Genomic DNA, 25,609 nt, shown 5'->3' on the forward strand with positions numbered 1-25,609 from the left:
AATCCACATCATCTTATTCATGACTGCCAGATTCCAAAGTTTTACAAACTATTCCCTCTCTTGAGGAACCTCTGTAGATTGCCAATACTTAGTAAACAGCAGACAACAATCACAGTGTAAAACAACAATGGCTCACATCCAAATGTTGCATGCCAGTGGAAGTACGTTCTGCTCACACAAAGAGAACGGAGCCATTTTTGTTGATATCCTTTCCCCTCAACTGCCCTTGATATCCCCCCACAAAAAACATATTCCTGAAGGACCCTCATATGTTCTCAAGAATGTGTTTTCAGAGGCCATTGAGGACAGCCAAGGAAAGAGGGGACCAGTGAAAATTGAGGAATGTACTTTGGCAAGTTTGATAGCAGAACACAAGCTATTGTTAATCCTTGGATAACATACTTTCCAATAAGGTTTGTAACCATAACTTAGGGTCTAATCATCACTTAACTTCCAAAGTTTTCTTTACTCATCTTCATATCTGGATCCCAAAACCCACTGCTTTCTCACAGCTCAATCAACCATGGGTACAGTTTCCTCTTTTCCTCCCCACATTTCCCACACAGTTCTAATGCAGACATATATATATATATTCTCAAAAGTCTGTACAGGATCAGGTACCATTTTAAATGAATTATATCTCAGAATTACACATTCTGGTTCTGCGAATTATCTCTTAGAATTATACACCTCAATACACTGGCTCACCTCAATCAATCACTCAATCTTTATTATGTTTATAGACCAGCATAACTGGCTCTCATCCAGACTAACAAAGTTCTGGTGCAGCTAATGCTGTGCCAGTCCTGGAGGGGAGGAGTGATTTTCATCAGTCTCTTCCCTCTGAAGCTGACTTTGACTCTTAAAAATATCTCCCTGAGGGATGCGCAAATCAAATCTCTTGGCCTACCTGAGTTCCTCACTGAAACAGATAATGAACTTTTGCTGTAGAGTCCACTGGGATGGGTTCCTCATCTCCTGCCTCAACCATACCTAACGCGATTTTTTCAACCAAACTATTGATCTTTTCCTCTAAGTTATTAGGACTTCTTTCAAGAATAATATTAATCTTATATATATATTGTTTAAATCTGCATTCTGTTCATTGATCTGTTCCAATTTTTCTCAATTTATCTACTATTTTTAATATCATCAAAAGAATGCCCTAATTGTGTGTTATCCCTTTTCTGCACTTCTATGACACTTTTCATTCTGTTTGCATGCTCTAAAAATCTTTCATCTATCAAGTAAAATCAAATTTCTTTGCTACTGCCTTCCAAATCTATTCTATCTTCTTACAGATCTGTCTTTTAAAGAAGTCCAAATTCATTTTTCAGCACTTTCCACATTGCTTCCAGCACATAAGCTTTTAGGATCATTCACTTCTCCTAGCATTTTTTTTTTTTTGCTTCCCTCTAGCTATCTTCTGTTTTCCTGCTCAATGCATTTCTACTGTCAGGCAGGACAATGTATGGTGCAGTCAGCTGATATGCAGAGTCCTGAGTGAACACACTGCCCATTTGTTCAAATGTATATTGCAAGACTTCTGCGGTGAGTTTCACTGTGCCCAGGCTGTATAGCGGTGCGTGAGGACAGAAACAGAAGAAAGTCACAAATAGCATAACTGAAATGAGAACAAAGTTAGAAAGTGATGTTGTACTAAAGTTATGTATAATTCACTGGAATCCACTTCAATGGAATATATAATATTAGTAGATGGCATATTATATTCATGGAAGAAAATAATCACTATTATTTTCTGGTAATAACAATGACAAGCTTGAATCTGCTCTCCAATTTTATTACATAATCAAATAGAATCACACTGTTTTACTTGTAAGTAACTCCCACTGAGTTAAATGGAACTTACTCCCAAAGAAGTGTCTATATTATTGCAGACTACACGCAATATAATGAGATACTAGCTCTACTACATTATACTATCCATGCAAACAAATGTCTCATGCATGTTTTTTGTACAAATGACTGTACATGCATTCACTTTAAAAATGAACCTGGGTACACAGGGCTTCTCAAATATGAAGTACAGATAGGAAGTGTATTACTATCGTAAACATAAAGCATGAATAACTGTATGCGCATTCAGAACTGTACATTCATATACTGTTCACAGATGGTGCATGTGTCAAACGTAATACGTACAGGTACTTATTTCAGCGCTTATGTGAAATTCCAGGAAACTACATCACAGGATATTTCAGAAAGTCTGGAGTGTCAAATCTTCTCCAAAGTAGAGACAAAAATATCATAAATAATGAACTAATGCGTGTACGGGCTGTCAAGGCAGACTCAGACTACGGTTCTCAGACTGCCACTCACTTATAGCTCAGTCTCAGTTTTGTAGTAAGATGACAGTGGAGCACCAAATGCCAATGTTAATTTTCGTACAGATATGTGTTTTAAAGTCCAACGTTATAGCCAGGACCCCAAGAATCATGAAACGAAGTCTGCTCACCCTTGGCGCCTGTGGCCATCAACAGCAGCTCTTCGTGCTCTATGGGAAACCACTGGTGAAACTCGGGGAGTTTCCAAAGTAATTTCCAATATGGCCTGGGATTCGGCTCTTCACAGAAAAGAAGCCAATGTATTGAATTCAGTTGGATTTTTCATTTGCCGAGTTTGCTCATTTGTATGTTTTAGAAAATAAATTTTTAAAGGGAAAGAAAAAAGAGGCCAAACTTTTCATGTCTGTGGGTTCACCTGAATGAAGTAGCTCTATGAACCCTGTGTGATAATCATTCAGACACTGTGGGAAGTTTACTAGCATTAATCAGAGGTAACTTGAAGTGAGCATAAGATAATTACTTTTGGTCATTCTCACTGGGAGCCTCGTGTATGTTTTCATACAAATAAGAGCACGCAGGTTGTTGCATTCACTTCATGCCAGGAGTGGGGTGGGGGAGAGAATGGGAGTTCCAAATCCAAGAAACCCCTTAATAACCGGCAGATCAGTGAATGAAACTTTATCTTTGCCACTGATTATTTAGAGCAGCCTCAACTAAGTAATCCTCCCTTTTTCTATTCTTCCTCTTATTTCTATCAACAAAAATTATGAAGTCACAATTTTAAACATGGTGGCCAACATCCTACGTGTGCAGTTACGCACCAGGAAGCATGTCCTCACTGTGAAAAACTTCCCTAGTTCCACAACATCTATTACGCACAGGGGAGGAATGTTCATCAATCTCTCCTTTCCCAGGTAGTTACACCCAGGTCTAAAAAAAAAAAATTATTTTATGGTCAGTAATGAATCATAAGCAACTGGGGAAAATTCCAGTTGAACTAAGTAGAGCTTACATCCAGATAAACATGCAGAGTTTTGAACTGCAAGGTGTGGGTGATAATAACTTCTTGCCACCTGAAAAGATGTCCCCGAGAACAGCATGACCCTCAAGGACATATTTTTGGAAGACAAAGAGCACTTACTAAGGAAGGGCAGAGCAGTGAAAAATCACTTCTCCCTCTGCCCGTGTGCATGCTCTACAGTTCAAAAAGACTAGCTGAGTTAGGAGCAGCCTCTCCATGAGGAGACACAGTTCTGCTGTATCTTCAGATCACTGCTCCGGATATCAGTCAATGTCTATGATGGGGTGCATAACAACAACAGAACTATAAAAAAGAGAATATATATATCTGGACAACACTGAAAGAGGCTGCATGAAAGAGGAGACGCCCAAGCATCCTTCTGTTTAACCTGCTGTATATTTGTTACTGAAACCTGGTTCAGCAAGAAGTTATTATCACCCACACCTTGCAGTTCAAAACTCTGCATGTTTATCTGGATGTAAGCTCTACCTAGTTCAACTGGAATTTCTCCCAGTTGCTTATGATTTACAGTGGTCCCTCTACTTACGAAATTAATCCGTTCCGAATGCACATTTGTAAGTCGAAAAATTCGTAAGTCGAAAAGCGGTTTCCCATAGGAATGCATTGGGAACGGATTAATGCGTTCCGGAGCCTAGAAAAAAGACCCAGACCCCCAGTAAGGCTTGCAAACTGCACAGGAACATTTCTTTTCAAGAATAAACAGGCAGTAAACAGGCAGGCAAGTCAAGGAAACCGCATGTAAAATTTGTAAGTCGAGGAAACCCCATCTAAAACCGGATCTAAAACTGCCGTTTGTAACTCGAAAAATACTTATGTCGAGTAGTTTGTAAGTCGAGGGACCACTGTATTACTGACCATCAAATTATTATTATTATTTTGAGACCTGGGTGTAATCTTGGGGCAATGATTTAATTTCAGTCCAACAATTTGATTTGATTATGCATGTTTTTTATTTAAAGATTGGAGCATCCTATTGTATTGGAAAAAGTTCTCATTTGCCACTGTATAATGTCTTTGAGACAAAAAGAGTTTGTTGTTGATGAAGATAAAGTTTAAAATACAAATTATATTTCTGTTAAATTATTTCTGCTTATTATGAATTTTGACCTGAAGGCGAACAAATATAGAAGCAACTTGTAAAAAAGTGTTTCCATTGTTTTGTAATAGTTCTAATTTTAATGTGATACATTTATTCTCATTAAAAAATTGCAAATTAGAAGCAATCTGTTTCAAAAAATTGTCATTAATATTAGCTATAATTACTTTTCAGTGAGCATTGTCGGGTTTGGTTTGGTTTTTAAAGTTGTTGGCAAGTCTAAAAAGAGTAACCAACCAAAAACTGATTTTATTACTATTTATATCAAACAAAATGAAACAGAAAAAGGGGGTGGGGGAATCTTGAGTACAAACCAATTCCATCAAAAATCAACATTACGATAATGGTTTCAGAGGAGAAAACTTTCCCCTTATCAACATAACCAAGTTTTAAACTCTTGAAACATTTTAGCATGGCTTATTTTCCAAACTGGAACACTGAACAAGGATCTGAACTTAGATCTCTCACATCCAAAATCAATATTCTCCATTAGGAGTTCTCAACATCAACCTCAGATGTTATTGAACTATGACTCCCATAACATCTTTGGCCACTGTGGCTGGTGAGGATGGTTGTTGTAGTCCAACGTCATCTCGGGACCCGAGGTTCAAAACCCCTGTTCTACATTATGTTTATGTTCAAATAACATAAACTCCACAGTTATCGCAGTGTCAGATGCAGAGGTATCCAGCAACTCCTCTTGTGTGGTTAGACTGGATCAATTTCAGTTTGTGACTTCTGAGGATGTGGACAAGCTGCTCGGAACGGTACGTTCTACCACCTGTCTGCTTGATCCTTGCCCGACGTGGCTTATACTATCTGGCAAGGGGGTTGTTGTGGAGAGCCTGGTGGCAATTATAAATGCCTCTCTGAGGGAGGGCAGGATGCCTCCTTGTTTAAAGGAGACAATTATTAGACCTATTCTTAAGAAGCCTGCCTTGGACCCCTCAGAGTTTAATAGCTACAGGCCTATCTCCAACCTCCCATGGTTGGGCAACGTGATTGAGAGGGTGGTGGCCTCCCAGCTCCAGGCGGTCTTGGAGGAAACTGATTATCTAGACCCATTTCAAACTGTTTTTTGGGCGGGCTATGGGGTGGAGACTGCCTTGGTCGGCCTGATGGATGATCTCCAATTGGGAATGGACAGAGGAAGTGTGACTCTGTTGGTCCTTTTGGATCTCTCGGCGGCTTTCGATACTATCGACCATAGTATCCTTCCGGAACGTCTGAGAGTGTTGGGGGTGGGAGGCACTGCTTTGCAGTGGTTCCGCTCCTACCTTTCTGGCAGATTCCAGATGGTGTCGCTTGGAGACTGTTGCTCTTCAAAATCTGAGCTTTTATATGGAGTCCCTCAGGGCTCCATATTGTCTCCAATGCTCTTTAATATCTACATGAAGCCGTTGGGAGAGATCATCCAGAGATTTGGTGCTGGGTGTTATCAGTATGCTGATGACACCCAAATCTATTTCTCCATGTCAACATCATCAGGAGAAGGCATATCCTCCCTGAATGCCTGCTTGGAAACAGTAATGGGATGGATGAAGGATAACAAACTGAGACTGAATCCAGACAAGACGGAGGTACTTATTGTGCGCGGTCGTCACTCGGGAAGCGATATTGATCTACCTGTTCTAGATGGGGTCACACTTCCTCAGAAGGAACAGGTACGCAGTCTGGGAGTGCTTCTGGATCCACACCTCTCCCTGGTTTCCCAGGTTGAGGCAGTGGCCAGAAGCGCTTTCTATCAGCTTCGGTTGATACGCCAGCTGCGTCCGTTTCTTGAAGTTCATGATCTCAAAACAGTAGTACACTTGCTGGTAACCTCCAGACTTGATTACTGCAATGCGCTCTATGTGGGGCTGCCTTTGTACGTAGTCCGGAAACTACAATTAGTACAAAATGCGGCAACCAGGTTGGTCTCCGGGTCATCTCGAAGAGACCATATTACTCCTATATTACAGGAGTTGCACTGGCTGCCAATAGGTTTTCGGGCAAAATACAAAGTGCTGGTTATAACCTATAAAGCCCTAAACAGCTTAGGCCCACGGTATTTAAGAGAGCGTCTTCTTCTGCATGATCCCCATCGTCCACTACGTTCATCAGGGGAGGCTCGTCTGTGGCTACCTTCATGTCGTTTGGTGGCCACCCAGGGACAGGCCTTCTCTGTTGTCGCCCCGAGACTTTGGAACGCACTTCCCGTGAGAATAAGAGTCTCTCCATCTCTAGTGGCTTTTAAAAGGGATTTAAAGACTCATCTTTTTACCCAAGCTTTTTAACTTTTTAGCTTTTTAACTTTTAAATTTTTAAAACTTTTGATTGTTTATTATTTGTTTTAAATTGTTTTTAGTATTTGTTGTGAACTGCCCTGAGACCTTGGGTTAGGGCGGTATAGAAATGTGTTAAATGAAAGAAAGAAAGAAAGAAAGAAAGAAAGAAAGAAAGAAAGAAAGAAAGAAAGAAAGAAAGAAAGAAAGCACAATTCTTCAGGTCCCACATTATGCTAGATAATATATACCCCTGCTAACTGGGCAAAGAGACACCTTTTTAACATGGTGATTCCCTTTATTTAACAGGGGGAGAGTAACTGACCATATCCACCCCCAGCACAGTACCCCTTCAGTGACTGCTGCTGGTGCATATCTTATATTTCTTTTTAGATTGTGAGCCCTTTGGGGACAGGAATCCTTCTCTATCTAGCTAGCTAGCTAGCTAGCCGATTTATTGATCACCTGACTTCCTTGGATTCGTGGCGTTTTACATAAATTAAAACAACAAAGCCAAGAGAAGGGCGGAGGGGAGAGAAAAAGAAAAGAAAAGAAGAAAAAGAAACCCCCCCCACACACACACGTGTTAAAAATAAAAGCTTGGCAGAACAGATAGGTTTTCAGGAGCTTCTTAAAGGACAGAAGGAAGGGAGCATTACAAATCTCAGGAGGCAGAGTGTTCCATAAGGAGGGGGCTGCAGCAGAGAAGGCCCTCCCACGAGCCTGGGCCCCATGTACTGGGGATGAGCACGGACCAGTCCGGAGGCCATTCTGAAGGCCTCCGGATTGGTCCGGACATGAGGGCGGTTCGGCGGTCCAGCATAGGTGTGTGGGGCCCTTTAAGAGCGGGAGAGGGTGTACTTACCCCCCCCCGCCGCCACGTTTCCCCCGCCGGTGCGTTTGTTTGGAAAAGCTTTTGGGGCAGCAAGATACCTCACTGCCGCCCCTTCCCCCAGTCGTCGGCAAAAGGCTTCAAAAAGCCTTTTCCGCATGCGCACATCACGTCTCCATGTCATGTACGCACGCGGGTCGCAGAGACATGACGTGTGGGTCGAAGAGACGTGATGTACGCGCACGACGTGCGCACAAGGCTTTTTGAAGCCTTTTGCCGACGACTGGGGGAAGGGGCAGCAGGGAGGTATCCTGCCCCCCAAAAGCTTTTCCAAACAAACGCGCTGGCGGGGGAAATTGCGGCCGGGGGGGGTAAGTACACCCTCCCCCGGCCTTAAAGGGCCCCCCACACCTGTGCCGGACCACAGCTCCGCGGTTCCGTGCACATCCTACCACGTACCTCCCCTGGGCCCGGTACTCTGAGAAGGCCCACCTGAGACGACCTCACAGTGCGGGTCAAAGTTGGACAGGAGAGGCGGTTCTGAAAGTACACAGGCGCCAAACCCTGAAGAGTTTTATAGGTGAAAACCAGCACCTTGAATTGGACCCGGAAGCGAACTGGCAGCCAGTGCAGTGACCTCAACAAAGGTGAAACATGATCATATTTTCTGGTGCCCATAAGCAGCATTTTGGGACAGCTGAAGCTTCTGAGTCATCTTCAAAGGCAATCCCAGGTAGAACGCATTGCAGTAGTCCAACCAAGAGGTGATGAGGTCATGAGTTATGGTTGCGAGGGCCTGCTGGTCGAGGTAAGGCCACAGTTGGCACACAAAACAAAGCTGGGCAAAGGCTTCCCTCTCCACGGCTTCCACCTGCCGTTCCAGCAGGAGCCGTGAGTCCAAGATGACCCACAAGTCACGAGCCCACTCTTTCAAGGGGAGCATGACCCCATTAAGGGAAACATTCGAAACCAGAACCTGGACAGATTGAGAACTGAACAAGGGCAACTCTGTCTTGGAGGGATTAAGCCTGAGCTTGTTATTTCTCTATGTAAACTGCTTTGGGAACTTTTGCTGAAAAGCGGTATATAAATATTATTTATTATTGTTGTTATATAGGGGGCTTCAGACAGCTAGCCTTCTGAGCCCACCCCCCACCCCTGAAAGCTGCCCAACAAGCCAAACCTCAGGACCAGCATTAGATGCAGCACAAGAAACTGCAGAGTAGAAGGGAAGTATGTGCATATGTATATGTGTGTGTGTGTGTGTGTGTGTGTATATATATATATATATGAGAGAGAGAGAGAGAGAGAGAGAGAGAGAGAATAAACAGTATAAGAAAATAGTTCCCTCTCCCAAAAGGACTCACAGTCTAAAAAGAAAAAAAACAAGCATCAGTCACCAGGAGGGATGCTGCGCTGCAGCTGGATAGATAGGGACAGTTGCTCTCCCTCTGCTTAATATAAGACCTACCACTTTAAAAGGTGCTTCTTTGCACAGCTAGCAGGGGTTATGTCTGCCTAATGTGTTCTCTGGTTTCTAGCCAAAGGTTGAGGTCTAGAAATGTTCTGTGCTTAACTCCAATGGTTTCTATAAGCCTTAACTACACTTGAAGTAAGGTAAAGTGTGCCGTCAAGTCAGTGTTGACTCCTGGTGACCACAGAGCCCTGTGCTTGTCTTTGGTAGAATACAGGAGGGGGTTACCATTGCCTCCTCCCACGCAGTATGAGATGATGCCTTTCAACATCTTCCTATATTGTTGCTGCCCAGTATAGGTGTTTCCCATAGTCTGGGAAACATACCAGCGGGGATTCGAACCGGCAACCTCTGGCTTGTCAAGTCATTTCCTCACCATGCCATTAGGTGGCTGACTAACCGAGCACAAAACTGAAGCCATCGATGCAATCAGCACATTTCCCCAAAACTGTTACTTTATACTACTCCCTAACTGAAAACTCTAAGGTACTTGGAATACTTTATTCTCTTTTTATACTGGCTATTTCAGAAGTGCTTAATTGAATTAGCATACTACAAACATTCCTTTGATAAAGTTGCAAAAAGCTTCTTGTTAGAGGTTACATTTCTGGGGGAACAAGTTGGAAAACACCAGGAAACTGCATACCTCAGATTTTTACACGGAACACACACCTATCTGTAAAAGTTTCAGCTTACCTAGACAAACTGCCAGTAAGTATTAGAAGGGACAAGCATGAAAAAATGAAACTAAATTCAACAAATATCTAAGCTAAAGCAGTGTGGAAGAAAAAGCCTGGCCGACTCTATCATTTGTATCTGATACAGTCCATCACAGGGGTCTCAGATGGCAGCCCACCTGCAGATGCTGGCCTCCAAGACACCCGCAGCTGATAATCCTAGGTTACTTAAAAACTGGGTTTTGATTTTTAAAGCCCATTTTCTTACAAAATAAAAATAAAAATAAATGATTTTAAAAATATAAAAGCTAAAAACACATATAAACTATAAAAAGTACTCCAGTCAAAACAGGAAAAACAAGAAGTTATCATTAGAAGTACATAAAACCGATCCTGCTGGATCTGATAAAGCATCTACCTAGTCCAGCATCCTGTTTCCAAGAGTGGCTGTTTAAACACTGGCTGACATTCAAAGCCATGAACCGCTGGTGGAGTGAGCAAATTTGCACTAGTGTTAACAAGTTCGCTTGGGTTCACAAATGAACAGGGATTTCCAGAACTGCACTAGTGTACTCTTACTCAAAGGTTCCCAGTAAAACATTAGCCTGGGGCACGACTAGCTAGTGCAATGTCCTTCCCCAAGCGGCTTGTTGCCCTCCGCACTGGATGTCCCCAGCAGGTGGCATTCAGAGATATGACTTTATTTTTAAAAAGGTAGTGCAGAAAAGAAAAAAAATTAAACATGTTTCATAGTATGCAGTCATCCTATTTCAGACATGGAGCTGCCCAGACTTCTTAAAATAGGCAGAGTCGAGCCAACGAAATAACTGCATGCCTAAGCTCTGGTTAAAACCCACGTGCTGCAGGAAAGCACATTAAGGTCATTCACACAACCTTTTTCACTGGGCAGAGAGGGCAGGGGGAAGGCAGGAGTGCTCCCATCTTCCTCCCAGATGACCAACTTTTCTTTGTAGATTGTGTGCCCAAACAATCCCTTCTGGAGGCTGGGAAAACACAGCCTGGCCTCCAGATAGCCCTAAATGCACCGCATAGGAGGTGCAGTGCATTGAGGGATTCCCCCTAGGTGCCCGGTTCTGTGTCTGCTCAGACTGCCTGAAGCCTGAGCAGACACATGACTGGGGACCTGGGCAGAAGGGTGCGCTTGCACCCTTTCCCCCAGGTAAAAGCCCGGGTAAAAACCCTGGGCTACCCGGTGAGGCAGCACCAGGATCAGCGTCACGATCCTGGTGCTTCACACAAGCAGCCCTACCCCGGTAGGGCTGCACAAGCCCAGGTAGAGCTGCTCAAGTAAACAGCCTCACTCTGTTGTATCTGTCACCTTTTTACAGTAATTAATGAAGTGAGGTTGCAGTTAGAAGTGGGTATGACGAAAGGCCCTCTGCCTTCTAAATACAGTCCAATCCACAGCACTTCTGGCTCAAGGCTGTTTATTCTGGCACATTAGGCAAGGCTGAAATGAATGGCTTTGCTTCCTCTTCCTCAATTACAGATAAAGGACATGTTCTGATGCAACATCTGGTGCTCACACAATGGTCTAGTGCAGATGTTCACAAGGCAGCTTACAACCCAGTTTACAAAAACAAAGGTTGCTGCATTCCTCTCCTCCCTGGGGCTCCCTTGCATGTGAATTCCCCCTTTCTTTCCATGGTTTGGCACTACAATGGCATCAGGGCAAATACAATTCAAGCTAAGCAGAATTCTCTCCTAGCTATTATGGTTTGTAAAGTTACAAGGGCAATCCTGGTTTGTTTCAACATGTTCACACTGATATCAACGCTGAGCCACCACCTTTCGAAACACATATCTGCGAAGTGACCCATGACTTCTGCACCAATGGCAGACATATAGAAGAGTTATTTACATAACTGGCATGGTTCTGTATGTAGTGCCATAGATGCCCAACAATCCTGACCACCACAACTATTCTCAGGAGGACTGGATGGACAGAGATACAACTTTTCTATTCACACACATGCACAGGATCACAGTAAAACATCATTATGTGAATACTTAAAAGTACAACAGAAAAGTCAAGTATTATTAGCTAAGACGACTCTGGAGACCTAGAATCTTTTTAGTAGAATATAGTAGACAGAATTGGGTTTGGAAACTGGGGAACCTAGCTTTGGATTCCTGTTCAGGCGAAAAGCAATTTTCTCCTAGTCTCAACCTACCTCACTACATAACAAGAGTACACTGCAAACCATGCAAATCAACATAAGAACATTAGAACAGCCTGGCTGGATCAAGCTCAAGGCCTATGTAGTCCAGCATCCTGTTTCACACAGTGGCCCACCAGATGCCTCTGGGAGCCCACTGGCAAGAAGTGAGGGCATGCCCTCTCTCTTGCTGATGCTCCCATGTTTGTTACACATCTTAAAAAATTATTACAGACTTGTATCAAAACTGTTTCCAAATTGAAACACTGAATGCCACTCCAGAGCAGGCAAGTAACAGCCTTTGTTTGAATCCTACAAAGCAGATCTGACCAACTTCTTTGCAATTTCAGTAGAATTTAAAAGACTAGCAACTGCACTTTGCACTAAGCATATAAATGTATTTCCATGATTATTGCCCAAGTGAGCAGGAAACATATTCATCTATATGGTATAAGATGGTTGTTTGTACTGATTAATTTTTTTCAGCCATTTTCAAGGGTGCATGGCCACACGGAGAAAACCCAAAGCAAACTGGTTGATAAGACAGCAACTATCTCTATCACTGAGATTATAGATCTCTATCATCTGGAAAAATGTCCACCACATTACTGAAGATGGCTGCAGAGCTGCCTCTGCATGTTCATGCTATTCCTTTTTAATGGGCTCCTATACTCAGCTTTTCAAGATTTGTACTAAACTTGTATCATTTTGTCAATATAAATGTTGTTTGGCTTTTATAGTACTACTAGGTAAAGAAAGAACTAAGGGTGTGCATGGAACTGTATGGCCTGGTTCGGTTCGAGGCCGAACTGAACCGGGCCAGTTCGGTCTGGCCCCCAATCGACACCCCCCCCCGGTCCGCAAATTTTTTGTTGTTTTTTTAAAATAAAGTTGATTATAAGTACCTTTAGCCCCTTCTGGGGGCTTGCTTCGGGGGAGGGGGGGTGTCCGCGCAGCTTCGCTCTTCCCCCGCCGGCCTTCCTCATCACCGCCGCAAGTTGCCGCGGCCGGGTAACTGATCATTTTCTACCCTTTCGGGCCTCCGTACGAGCGCACGTCCGCCATTTTGGCGGCCGCCACGCATGCACCAATGCCCTCTGCAAGGTGGCCTCACAGAGGGCATTGGTGTATGAGCGGCAGCCGCCAAAATGGCGGCCGCGCGCTCATACGGAGGCCCGAAATGGCAGAAAATGATCAGTTACCCGGCTGTGGCGGGCCACGGCGGTGATGAGGAAGGCCGGCGGGAGGAGAGGGAACCTGCGCGGACACACACACACACCCCGTGGCCTCAGCAAGCCCCCAGAAGGGGCTAACGGTACTTATAATCAACTTTATTTTTTAAAAAAAATCACGGACCAGCCAAACCAGACCCGGCGGTGTGGTTCGGTTCGACCCCGAACCCCGCAACCGGACCGCTGGACCGGTCCGCACATCCCTAGAAAGAACCCCAAAGATTCTAAATATATATATGCACACTGGATTGTCTCCATAACAGTGTGTGTGTGTGTGTGTGTGTGTGTGTGTGTGTGTGTGTGTATGAGAATGATAATACCATGATAATGCTATCATAGGCAGAACAGTAATATAGCCATGGGCATAATCCCTATTCAAACACTATGTTGAATGTGTCTGTACACATGTACATGGCTTTATGAGAATAGCTGCATGTGTGTTTGTTTTTAAACGTCAACCTGAGTACAGGCTCCCTCGAATGTGGGTACAAATAGGAGCTATATTACTGTATGTGATTTGAACATAATGTGTAACTACACACACTGTACACACACACTGTACACACATTGTACACACAGATTTCATGTGTGTTCGACATAACGTACCAACATGGCTAAAGTATATTGGAAAGTTCTGCTTCAAGTGGGGGTGGTGGGAGATTTCCCAACCTTAGGTCCCCAGATGTTGTTTCTGTGGACCATTAAATTCTGGTGGTATCTGATATGCCCCAAACACATACATATATCTCAGTTCTTGGGTTGTTCTCCTCTCTAGCAAATTCAGGGGCAGCACCAATTATTTTCTAGTTTGGGCCGTGCAGCTCTTGGTATCCAGGATATGGGACCTCTTGAGTGCAGGTCAACAATTTCAGTTTGTAGTTCTGAAACTAAAGAACTACACAATGAACTGCTTGTAATTTTCCCAGGTCACTCTCATAGCGGTGTGGGCCAGACTATACACATTACTTTGCTCTATGCAAATCTCCATTTAAAATCAACAGATTAGATTTTCCTGAAGCCAAATCTCTGTTCCTGAGTAAGCTTACATCTGAACATGGCTCTTCTAAGGCAATGATTGCCATTATTGTTCAAGTGAGGCCTGCTTGGGCAAAAAACCTCCAATAGGAGAGCCATTTCCCATCACACTGAGCTCCATGAAAAGCTGGAGACAGGTCTTTAAGAGAAAGAGAGCCCTGTCAAGTCCCAAGCCATCTTGGAAAGCACGTACAGGGTGTTGGGAAGAATAGATCTTCCCGAAGCCTCCAGACAGAGCTCTACAGAGAAAGTGCTGGGAATGACAACATTTCTGGGTGCTCTGTGCATGCCTTCCAGGATAGTACTGGGGCTCAAGAGGGCTCCGCTACTCTTAAAGGAACCCCACTGACCCTGGACAAAGCACAGCACTGCGCGGAAAGAACAGTCACCAACAGGTGCTGTGTTCTTTCCGCGCAGTGCAGTGTCCAACAGGCTTCAGGGTTCCCTCTAAGGTGTGCGCATGTGCGCACGCTCACACCGTTTTTGATGTCCGCTCAGTTCATTTTAGATCCCGCTCAGGTTGAATCAGGAAGGTCTCCTTCTGAATACACGTGCCCACACACTGCCTTGATACTGCGGCCCAGAACAAAATTCATCCCGCACAGAGATGGAAAAAAATTAGTCAGAACACTGACAGGGTTGTGTGGAGTCTTTGGCTTCAGCTGAAGCTTTGCACAGGCCCAATAAACAATCAATCAGGGAACTGTGCTCAGGGTCAATGGGAGCCGCCACTGGTTCGTGGGCCTTACAATGAAGAGCCCTGCTCTAGGGAAACGTTGCCAATGAGCATAGTTCCCCCCTCTGGACCTCAGCCTCTGACTTCAACAGTGATGTTAAATCAAATGCCATAGGTTAGGGCAAAACACTTAGTTACAAAGAGGCCATAGATGTGTATAGATCATCTGGAAAGAAAAAGCAAGTCTCTCTGTGTCTTAGCTGACCCAAGCAAGCAGCAGCATTTCCACAGAAATTGGTCTATCAAGAAAGGAAAGAACCAATGACCTCAACTGAGCTGAGAGTCTTTCCCTTACCAACGGATAAATACCTTTGAAGCAGAGTTATGTTACAAGCCCACACAGGGTAAAGGATTATCTTCAGTATCTGTTTGAAGTCTCAACAACAACAACAACAACAACAACAATGAACTTATTAAGAAGTAGCTTAAACACTGAAGAGACCAGGAAGGGAAATCATGATTTCAGAGCTTTACTGAGAACATGGACACAGATGTCCTATGCAGGAAATAACAGATTAAGTTCAAAGGGAGAGGCAGAGAATAGGTTAAAACTGTCTCAATACATATTGGGGGCAGTGTTCCCTCTAACAGGGATTTCCAGATGTAGTTGACTACAACTCCCAGAATCCTACAGCTGCAATGGCTTTTGCTTGGGGATTATGGGAGTTGTAGTCAACAACATCTTGGAATCCCTGTTAGATGGAACATTGATTGGGGGCGGATCGAAGAGGTGGAGTTTATAGGTTTGAACTACAACTTGAATGAGTACCAGAAGATCTAGATTAATTGGGGATGAGAACAAATATAATGTTTATTTCTTGGGGAGAGTGATGCAGGTACACTTGGCGCATAATCTGGTCTCAGTTCAAACAGCCAAGCAGCCTATGTTTCTCAGAATTTTCTCCTGCTCACAACTACACTGTGATCATTTTTTACTTCAAAACAAAGAAGTCAAAGCTCTATATTTCTTGCATTTTGTTTTTAGCAGAAGTCTGACAGCAATCAAGAACTTGTGTTGACAGGAGTGTCCTTCAAGCAGAGTAGAATGAAAAATTAATTACGAGCTTGCTGACATGACAAGGTTACTTAATACTGCAAACACTGTAGTTTCCCTGGTCAGCTGGAAGTTCTGCTGGAAGGCTACTTGAGAAAGGTGTTGGGATCATGGCCTTTGTAGGACACTGAAGAATTGGACATTGTAGAACTCGAAAAGGTGCAGAAGAGGGCAACTGTGATGATCAGGGACCTGGAGCACCTTCCTTATGAGGCAAGGCTACAACACCTGGGGCTTTTTAGTTTGGAAAAGTGGTGACTACCAGGACACATGATAGAGGTGTATACAATTATGCATGGAGTAGAGAAAGTGGACAGAGAGAAATTTTTCTCCCTCTTTCATAACACTAGAACCAGGGGTTATCCTCTGAAACTGAAGGCCAGGAAATGTAGGACCAACAAACAGAAGTACTTTTCCACACAGTGTGTAATTAATCTATGGAATTATCTGCCATGGGATGTGGTGATGGCCATTAGCTTGGATGGCTTTAAAAGAGGCTTAAACAAATTCATGGAGAACAAGGCTATCAATGGCTACTAGTCTGGTGGCTATAGGCCACCTCCAGTCTCAGAGGCAAGATGCCTCTAATATTTAGTTGAGGGTAGCAACAGCAAGAGAGGGGGCATGCCCTCACCTTTTGCCTGTGGGCTTCTCAGAGGCATCCGGTGTATGAAACAGGATGCTGGCCTGGATAAGCCTTGGGCCTGATCCAGCAGGGCTGTTCTTATGTCTTCTCGACAGTTCTGTTCACACACCACACCTCTCTTTTGCCTCCTGAGTGAGAACTAAAAGATGGTCAGTTTTGTCCTAAGGGCCATCAGCTGCACCTCCCATTGCTATAGTGACAAATGAAGCCATACAAGGGCGGACCGAAGAGCTTGGAAGATGAGACAGCAGACCTCTTCAGAGACTCCTCATCTGGCCAATGCAAAGGGTTTGAAGGGGAGAGTTGGCATCACTAGATGAATGTAACAAAATTTCCACTCAGATTATAAAACCATAATGACAACTTGCTGCTATCTGGCGGTGAAAGAGCCAATGAGAATAAAGGGTTAACTCTCAGTCATCGTGATCTTCTTGCATTTCCCCCGTCCATGTTGGCTGCAATTCTGTAGCAAAATTATTGTGTGTTCTGGGTTCTTAGCTATTCAAACCAATTATACAGGGTGAAATCCTGACTAATGCTGCGGTCCACAACAAATCAAAATTGTGCATAGCTGTGCAAAATCACAGGGATGCTCAAAATTGTGCTCTTCTACAAAAGTTCCCTGCAAAACATATGAGGCATGCCATAGGTTCCGCATCATGTTGCCCAAGCACAAAAATGTTTGTGCTAGAACAATGCTCGTCTGGAATGCAGACTTAAAGCAACTAGTCAGTGCAACAAACTTACACAAGTGCGGTGTCAGTCCGACTGTCAGCCATCGTTAGTTTGAAAGCTTTCAGAAAGCCACTATTTATTAAAATATCGATATCCTGCACTTATGGCTAAATAAAAAGTTTTCACTAGACATTTAAAACAGGGAAAGGAGCAGGCCAAATGAGCTTCCCTGCAACAGCTTCACAGGGCAGGGCCACAGCAGAAAAGGCCCTATCCCTGCATGGCTGCCAAATAATCTCATATAGTGGTGGCACACACAAGAGATCCTCCCTATCTGATCTTATTAATAAGGCAAATTCATGCAATACAGGATATACTGTATAGGGATATGCCTGAAGCACGGTTCATGCAGTTTGAACACCTTTAGGGAAACGAGAAAGGGGACTTTAAGGGAAAAGAGAGCAGGTGCTTACCTGCTCTCTGCCATCCCTTCAAGCTTCCTGCTGAGGTGGCGTGCATCCCCCAAAGCCCCGCGCATCATCAGCACACACACGGTGTCCATGCATGCGCAGGAGCAATTTGCGTGGTCAGCAACATCATGCAAATGGGGCCCATGCACGTGCAGAGGCCATATTCTTGCCGGCATTGTGCACAGGGGCAGCTGGTAGATGCCCATGCCAAGATATCCAGGAGGGGTGCCGGGATTACGGAAGTGGTGGCAAGTGGGAGGAGGAGCAGGTATGGACCTGCTCTCCTCCTTGAAAAGGGGCTGTGGAAGCCCTTGTTTTTTAAAGGGTGTGTGCTGGGAACACCGAACTGCATTTCGGCACATCCCTACAGGTTGCTGTGAAAACTACTGCAACTGTACTTTATGAATTGCTTTTGAATAGAGGAAGCTCTATATCCAAATGCAAAGTGGTGTTATTATTAGAGCTGCAACATTGAGTAAATCAATTAAAAACATGTCAACTGACTAAAAAGGTAGCACTGACTTAATTGGTCAGCAGGATTTAAATCATTTTCAATACAGGCACTTACAAACACTAGAGAGGGCAAGTATCTTTTTCAAAGCAACAATTCCCCTTTCAAAATGATGCCCTCCTGAAGAAAAAAAGGGTGCAGCGTAAACCACCTAAAACAAAAGTACAAACTATGCTTTTTTTCCTTTGAAAAAATGAATTCTGAATGAGTTAATTTTTTAGTTATTGTTTTGAATTAGCTGCTTTAGATCTATGATGTTATATACAGATTCAATGGCCCCATTCAACCCCAGCACAGCATCTCTCGAGTGAATGTTCCTAGTGCTTACCTTGCATTCCTTTTTAGGCTGTCTAGGGACAGGAAACCACCACCACCACCACCACCACTACATCTATCTATCTATATTTCTCTTAGGTGTACCCGTTGCTAATCTCATGTGTGGCAGCTCTCACGAGAGTTCACAAGCAGCTGCCGGATAGTGCCGTGGACAGGCAGAAGGGAAAATAGTGGTGGTGGCGGTGGCAGTGGCAGGGGGGAAAGACGGCAGCGAATGGCAGTGGTGGCTGGCTGGCTGGCCAGCTGAAAAAACCGGTGGCATCAGCAGGCGGGTGGAAGAAGGCAGTGGAGGCCGGACTGGAAGAAAAGAATGATGGCAGTGGGTGGGCAGAGGGGGAAGCAGCCAGGGGGAACAGCACGGGCGGGCAGGGGGAGCGGCAGAAAACTAGAGGTGCAGGTGCTCTGCGCCCGGCCCAGCTAGTTTATTATTAATTATCATCATCATCTGTTGGTGGTGTTAGTAAACCGCTTTGAGAACATTTTTGTTCAGAAGTGGTATATAAATAATGATGGATTGATGGAGTAATTTACTAAATCTCATGTGATCAATCAACTAAAATTTCTTGAACTGGGTGACAGCCCTAATTCTTCTTCTTAATGTCTAGGATTCAAAGAACCATTTAAACTAGTTCCATGCACTCAAACCGGCTCTGGGTTTCTGTTTCTCAAGCATCTGCCTCCTCCACCCCCATGCCAAAAGGCAAAGCACTACCGAAGAGGAGCAGATTATCAAAAATAGTCTATGGCATAGAGATAGGAACATAGGAAGCTGCCATGTTATTATTATTATTTACATATTTACATATATATACAAGTCAGACCATTGGTCCATCTAGCTCAGTATTGTCTACACAAACTGGCAGCAGCTTCTCCAAGGTTGCAGGCAGGAATCTCTCTCAGCCCTATCTTGGAGATGTTGCCAGGGAGGGAACTTGGAACCTTCTGCTCTTCCCAGAGTGGCTCCACCCGCTGAGGGAAATATCTTACAGTGTTTACACTTCTAGTCTCCCATTCATATGCAACCAGGGTGGACCCTGCTTAGCTAAGAGGACAAGTCATGCTTGCTACCACAAGACCAGCTCTCCTCCCTTTATGTGTGTGTCTACTGTTCAAAGAGGGCAGGGTGGAGTTAACAATCCCACTGGGCATGCCCAAGGTTTTGGGCACACCTAAAGTAGCTCCCTGGATCCCAGCCAAAATAAATAGGCCAGGTCAAACTAGCACCCATGGGAAACTATTAACATTCCTTAAATAGTGGAAAGCCATTAAGCTTCCTCGAAACAAAATGTGTCCATAATTGCAATCAATGTCACAGCAAGGCTTAAATGGGTTTGGGATGACAGCAGCCACCCAACCAGTCCTGATTAGTGCTTGTATGCCTTTATTGTGCCTTCAGCACAGATTGAAGATTTTGCAGCCATTCATGGTGACATCCAGTGCGGCTGGCGAGGTGGAACAGAGGGTAGTAAGTGGATATCACGACCGAGGCGGGGGCACCCAACAGGCATACAGCTGGCCACTCAGCAGCCCCATCTCTTCACAGGACTGCTCCAGCCACCCCCTGCCACCATGCAATGCCCACCAGTAAGGGTGTGACGCCCCCTTCCCCTCCTCCGTTGCCACTCAGCGGTTGTGGCCTCTTACTCTCCTCCGCCTTCATCCTACCAGCTGCCACGCCTATACATTTGGCCACTAAGAATCCTGGCGACACAAGGAAACTGGTTCTCTAAGGTATTTCAAAAAGAAGAAGATTTTAATTCACAGTTCCCTATGCTTCTGTATGCTGTATATCAAATTATGTGCCTTGTTACGACTCTGAACAAATACATTCTGTCTAATCTTAAAACGCCCACCCACCTGTGGCAAGTAAAAATGACCTCCGGGGAACAGGGTGGGGAAGCTTTTGTAATTTGGAAGGGCTGGGTTCTTTTAGGCCACTGATGGCTAATTTAGGCCACTGATGGCTAATCCCTCTGTCTGTGCACAGAGGCAAGCTTGTAACCCACATGTGTAGGCTAGTAACTTTTCTGGACCCATCTGCAAGGCTATATTTATTCCTGTCACTCTTGCCTGCTAGGCATTAAAACTTGCCTGCTTTAGACAAACGTGGACCCCTGGACTTGAGTGAAAGAACAGCATGCAAATGTATTCAGTTCCCATTAGGCTGCCTCTTCTTAATCTCTCCAGCAATGTCATGACTTAGCTGACCTTCACATATGTCAGGAGCTACTGTCAGCTATCTGTGCAACGATCACACCTGTGCGGGGTGCGCGGGGGAGGTATGCTTAGGAGACCAAACGACAACTAAAGATGAACTGTCACAACCACAGACTCAGAGGGCACACATATATTCAAACCTGCATAAAATTAACATTGCTTAGAATGCATAATGGGGGAGGATAGGGGAGGGGGACACACACACACACACCACTTGCTCCTTAGTTTGCATTTTACCTTGTTCCCCCCTACCCACACCTTCTAAGTTATTCACCAGATTGCTATGACCTTGATTTGCCAGTTCCTCTGTGGGGGCCTCTTTTCTTATATAACAAGCAGAATCTCCTTTTCCTTGCTTCCTAGGCTGCAAATGTGCGCTCCATTCCCAGGCCACAGTTCCTTCCGATCTTCCTAATCTCTGTGATCTTCATCTCCTGCACAATACCCCCATTTCTCCTTTCCTTACAAATCATCTTGCACAATCTCTTTAAAGATGTGCCACCAGCAAACACCTACTGTTATCTCTTTAGAGAAATACATACTAGGTGCAACACAAGAGGAAACTAAGCATGTGTGCATTCTACTTGAATCAATGAGATTAAAGCGCATTCACACACTCATGCAACTGTGCGGGAGCAGCTTCCATGCATTATTTCTCCCACATTGCAATAGTATGCGTGAACAGAACAACCACATGGGTGAGGTCAATGGCATGGGTCTTTCCCAGACCACCAGGAAGGAAAATACCAGGTAGGACAAATCCACGTCATCAGGTAGAAAAGACCAGTGTCATCAGTCCTACCCAGGTAGTTGCAATATTTCCACCCAGGCTGCAGCTGTGTAAGGAAAACCTTGTGGGGAAAGTGATTCCCCTGGGCACAATGCATCTGGAAAGTGCATAATGTTTTCTAGATGACGCCCACAGATGCTGTGGAACTCAAATCCACTAAACTAGAAAGGGAAATTATTAATTAAGATGTGTAAAATAAATCAGTATCTCCAAACATATAAGTCCTATTCAGACATTATGTTGCACAAGTGGGCAGATTCTGTACACTCGTACATGTGATTGTGTGAACTACGCCTTCGTTCATTTAAAAAGTGAGCCTCAGTACAGGCCCCCTCAAAATACAGGTACAGATAGGAAGTGCATTACCGTACCTGGGTGCAGCAGAACATGTGAATAATTACCTGTGTGCACTTGCTGTACAAGTACTGAACATAACATGTGAATAAGGCTATAGATCCAGGAGTATGAAAACTGATGGTTTTGCTCACCTATAAATGGAATGGCTGCCAATGAATCCCCAGGCGGGCTGGAGCTCGAAGCTTTCCTTTCTTCAATCCTTTTTATTTGGAACTCTCGCCGTGCATCATTAGGCAACCAACAGGTAGTGTCCGAGACAGGCTCTTGATCATTTACAGCTAGTATGTAGGATTGATGCCGCAAAGGCTGTGGTGTTTGATGGTCCCGCAAGACAACAGCTTCTGCATCTACATCATCTGCTGGTTTGCTAATGGAGGTAGTTAAGTGCTCACCCAACTGTGGCACAGATTTGGCAGAAGCTCTATGGGAAGTAGGCAACAGAGTACCCTTGCCTATATCTGGTACACTTTCTGCTTGTAATCTTGACTGCTGATTTAACAAACCACGGTGATGCACGTGATTTACTTCTCTTTGGTCTTTGGTAGTAACACTATCCAAACTCTGATTGAGGGGAAGTGACGGTTTCGCTGCATAGGCTGCACAAGTCTTCAAAGAATTGCTTCTTGTGCTTCTAGCTATTGAGTGAGATGATCTTTCCTGAAAAATGGTTGCAGGCTTTGAAGTCCCACCAGCAGTTGGCAACTCTCTGGCAGGCTGCAGTGTTTTTACGTCTGGTGGGACTTTCTGGAACTGGGAAGGGGACCCCAAGGCTCTGCTGCCTATTCGCCGGCCATCTGAACTATAAGTACCTGGAGCCACAGAAAACGGTGAACCACGAAGAGACATGTGAAATGCATGCTGCCGAGGTCTCTCATAAATACCTCGCCGATCATCTTGTTCAGTAAATCCAGTCCATTTGTAAGTCTTTTTTCTGTCTCTGTTTGAATCTGCAACCAAGTTCTCAGGGCAGAAGTTTTCTAATGGTTCATTCTGCTTGCCTAAATAGTCCCAGGACCGTGTCCTGTGATTCCGGGGGCTAATAGATGGTGAGGTTAAAGCATCTTGCGAGGCACTCCTTGGCCACTCTTTCATCAACACAGGATCTTCCAGTCTTTCCTGAGATACACTCCTTTGCCTAATCTGATTGGACTGTGGGACCCGATCATGAGACGTGCTTCTGCGTCGTACCTGTGAACTAGCTCGATTTGGTACCACTTGATTATAATCTGTTGTGTTCTGAGATGCTGCTCTTAAGCTATCTAACCTTTCCTGTATGGTTCGGCAACCATACATGTTCAAACGCCTGTTGTCGATGTATTCTTTGTAGGTTTTGTAGTTTTTCCAGTCTATGTGTTGGGCATTTGGAGAGGTGTAGTGATTGGTAGTGACAGAGGGAGAACCTGCAGTTTGAGCAGAAGGTCTAGTACTCAAGATCCCTTCTGGAGAACCTCCATAGCTTCCAGACTTGTTGGCCATTCCAATGGGATCTACTGGCCTTGTGAGTGGTGTCCGAGGAAGTATAACGGCAGTGGATATTGAAGAGGGTGGTGATGTGGTTCGTGCTTTTGTTTTGGGAGTGGTTTGTTCCTTGAAACCATATCTTACTTCCTCTGTCCGGTGTGGCAGACCAGTGTGATTTGTTCTACAGGATGGCGGATCTACTGCCTTCTCAGAAGGCACAACTAGAGTTCTTACAGTTTCATTGCAAACACAGACAGCTGTGTTGGATTTTGCAATATCTGTTGGGGATGGAGGCACTTGTATTTCCATTCTGTAGGCCTTTTCTGGTTGTGCTGATGTCCGTATAGGTCTAACAGTTGGCTGCTTTCCCAGTGAAGAGTCAGGCGATGCTTTCTCAATAGGTTGTGCCATGACAGAAGCTGGAGTTGTTACCCGAGGATAACATATTGGTGGTGGTTCGGGTATGTTGTGGGCATTACCACTGTAGGCTTCATTGCCTTTCAGGTAGGCATCTTGGGAATATGCCTGAAAACAAAGGATTTAAAAAGAAATTAAATCACTGGAAGTGGGAATGGGAAACCATCACCATATTGCAGAGAAAATGAATCCAGGAGACAGCTACATTCCTTGGAGGAAAAGGACTTCTCAAATATGAAACAAGTACCACAGTTTATCTTTGCTGAAAGATTACTGTTCAGTGAACAAGAAATGTCAAATTACTTCTGTTATTATTCATTATATATGGAAATACACCACGGAAAGGCTCTGCAAAGGGCTAAGCATATTTTATATAAATCAAACGAACAGCAAATTCTAGAAATTGCTTCAGGTGGATTAGAAGACTGAGGGATTTTGAGGCTAAACTAAAAAGATGTCTTTCTCCACACATCCTCAAACTCTGCTTCAAATATTCCTCCCTTTTGAGCTTTTTCGATGCTGGAAGCTAGGATTCTGCAGCAATCGACAGATTAAATAAGGGATTCAGCGAACCCTGGAAAATTCACTTCTTTTGCCTCATAAGGAAGCAGATAGCCTAATGTAGATACAACTGCATTCAATACAGATTCATTTTTTTTAAAGCACAATTGCTATATCTAACGTGAATAGACAGTGGTAACGCCTTTGCTGCCAGCCAACGCCCACCCTCTTTCCAAATAATCTTACATTACTTATTCCACAAATGTCATACTATTCACAGTAGTGTGTGTGTGTGTGTGTGTGTGTGTGTGTGTGTGTGTGTGTGTGTGTGTGTGTTTTAACCCCAAGATACCACCAACATACATGGTTTGACAGCTGTTTATAAGCACTTCCCTGGAGTGGAACACAGACTATCATAACCCATGTATTCTCTCTATGTGCTAAGCAATTTCCATCTTACCTTGAGTTTTAAGAATCTGACATTTAAGGGAAACACACTTGCTTTACATTTTGCACATTCCCTTTTGCTTTACATTTTGCACATTCCCTTTTGCATCAAGACATTTCTGTAAGCACCACAGAACCAACAGCACATTTGCTAGGTCTGCCCAAACACCATTATTCTACACTTTGACACGACTTCCTTTAACTGCAATATCAAATTAAAAGAGCTGACAACACACATATTGGCAATGCAGAAATCTTTCCCAGGCTTTTAAAAAAAAACACACAGCTTAGGTGTGGTATCATATTACAGCGCTTCCTGCTCAAATCATAACATGCTCCATTCAGACAAACCAACATGCCCTGCCTTAGCATTAGACAAGTTGTAAAAGCCCAAATGCAGCCATAAACATTAGACTGAGAGCAAAGTGCTGAGGAGGATGAAGAGGGCGAGGCGCTGAAAACACAGCTGCAATAAATATCACAGCGAGCATGTATTAAGTGCAAACAAAATATTAAAAGCAAATTGTAAAGAAACAAACCAAGTCACTAACAAAATCACAGGCACACATTTAAAAGGTAACAGGATCAATGGCACAACCAAGAATCAGCTAACCAGCCCATCTAGCTTGCTTTCAGCAACTTGCAGGCTTTAATAGTCCAGCTTCTTGCAAAGCTACCAAGAAACACATGCCTTACGAAATGGCTACAGTACATTTCTTACCAGTGCTGTGACATCCTTTGAAAACTGCAGCTGGCAGAAAACAGGAAAACATAGTAAAAGCTGCTTATGGATGTAAAGATAGAATTATGTTGTCATATTGATGCTGGATACACAGAAAGCTAAAAATACATC

General features: G+C 44.1%; 1 protein-coding gene across 10 annotated transcripts in view; it reads right to left on the minus strand.

Annotated features, from left to right (window-relative positions):
- ARHGAP21 (Rho GTPase activating protein 21) overlaps window positions 1-25,609 on the minus strand; it is a 178,803-nt gene that overhangs the window by 25,739 nt on the left and 127,455 nt on the right. For 7 of the 10 annotated variants that reach the window (XR_008309651.1, XM_053260664.1, XM_053260665.1 and 4 more), the window contains 2 exons: window positions 25,478-25,507; window positions 22,062-23,916 (listed from right to left, as the gene is read on the minus strand). Coding sequence is in view for 9 of the 10 variants with exons in the window: in XM_053260664.1 (XP_053116639.1) it covers window positions 22,062-23,916; window positions 25,478-25,507 (1,885 nt within the window). In the remaining variant the exon portion in view is untranslated. The remainder of the gene's footprint in view (window positions 1-22,061; window positions 23,917-25,477; window positions 25,508-25,609) is intronic. The other 3 variants (XM_053260662.1, XM_053260669.1, XM_053260667.1) reach the window with 1 other exon arrangement.

The sequence above is a fragment of the Hemicordylus capensis genome, chromosome 6 (genome assembly GCF_027244095.1).
Source record: "Hemicordylus capensis ecotype Gifberg chromosome 6, rHemCap1.1.pri, whole genome shotgun sequence".
Classification (NCBI taxonomy): domain Eukaryota; kingdom Metazoa; phylum Chordata; class Lepidosauria; order Squamata; family Cordylidae; genus Hemicordylus; species Hemicordylus capensis.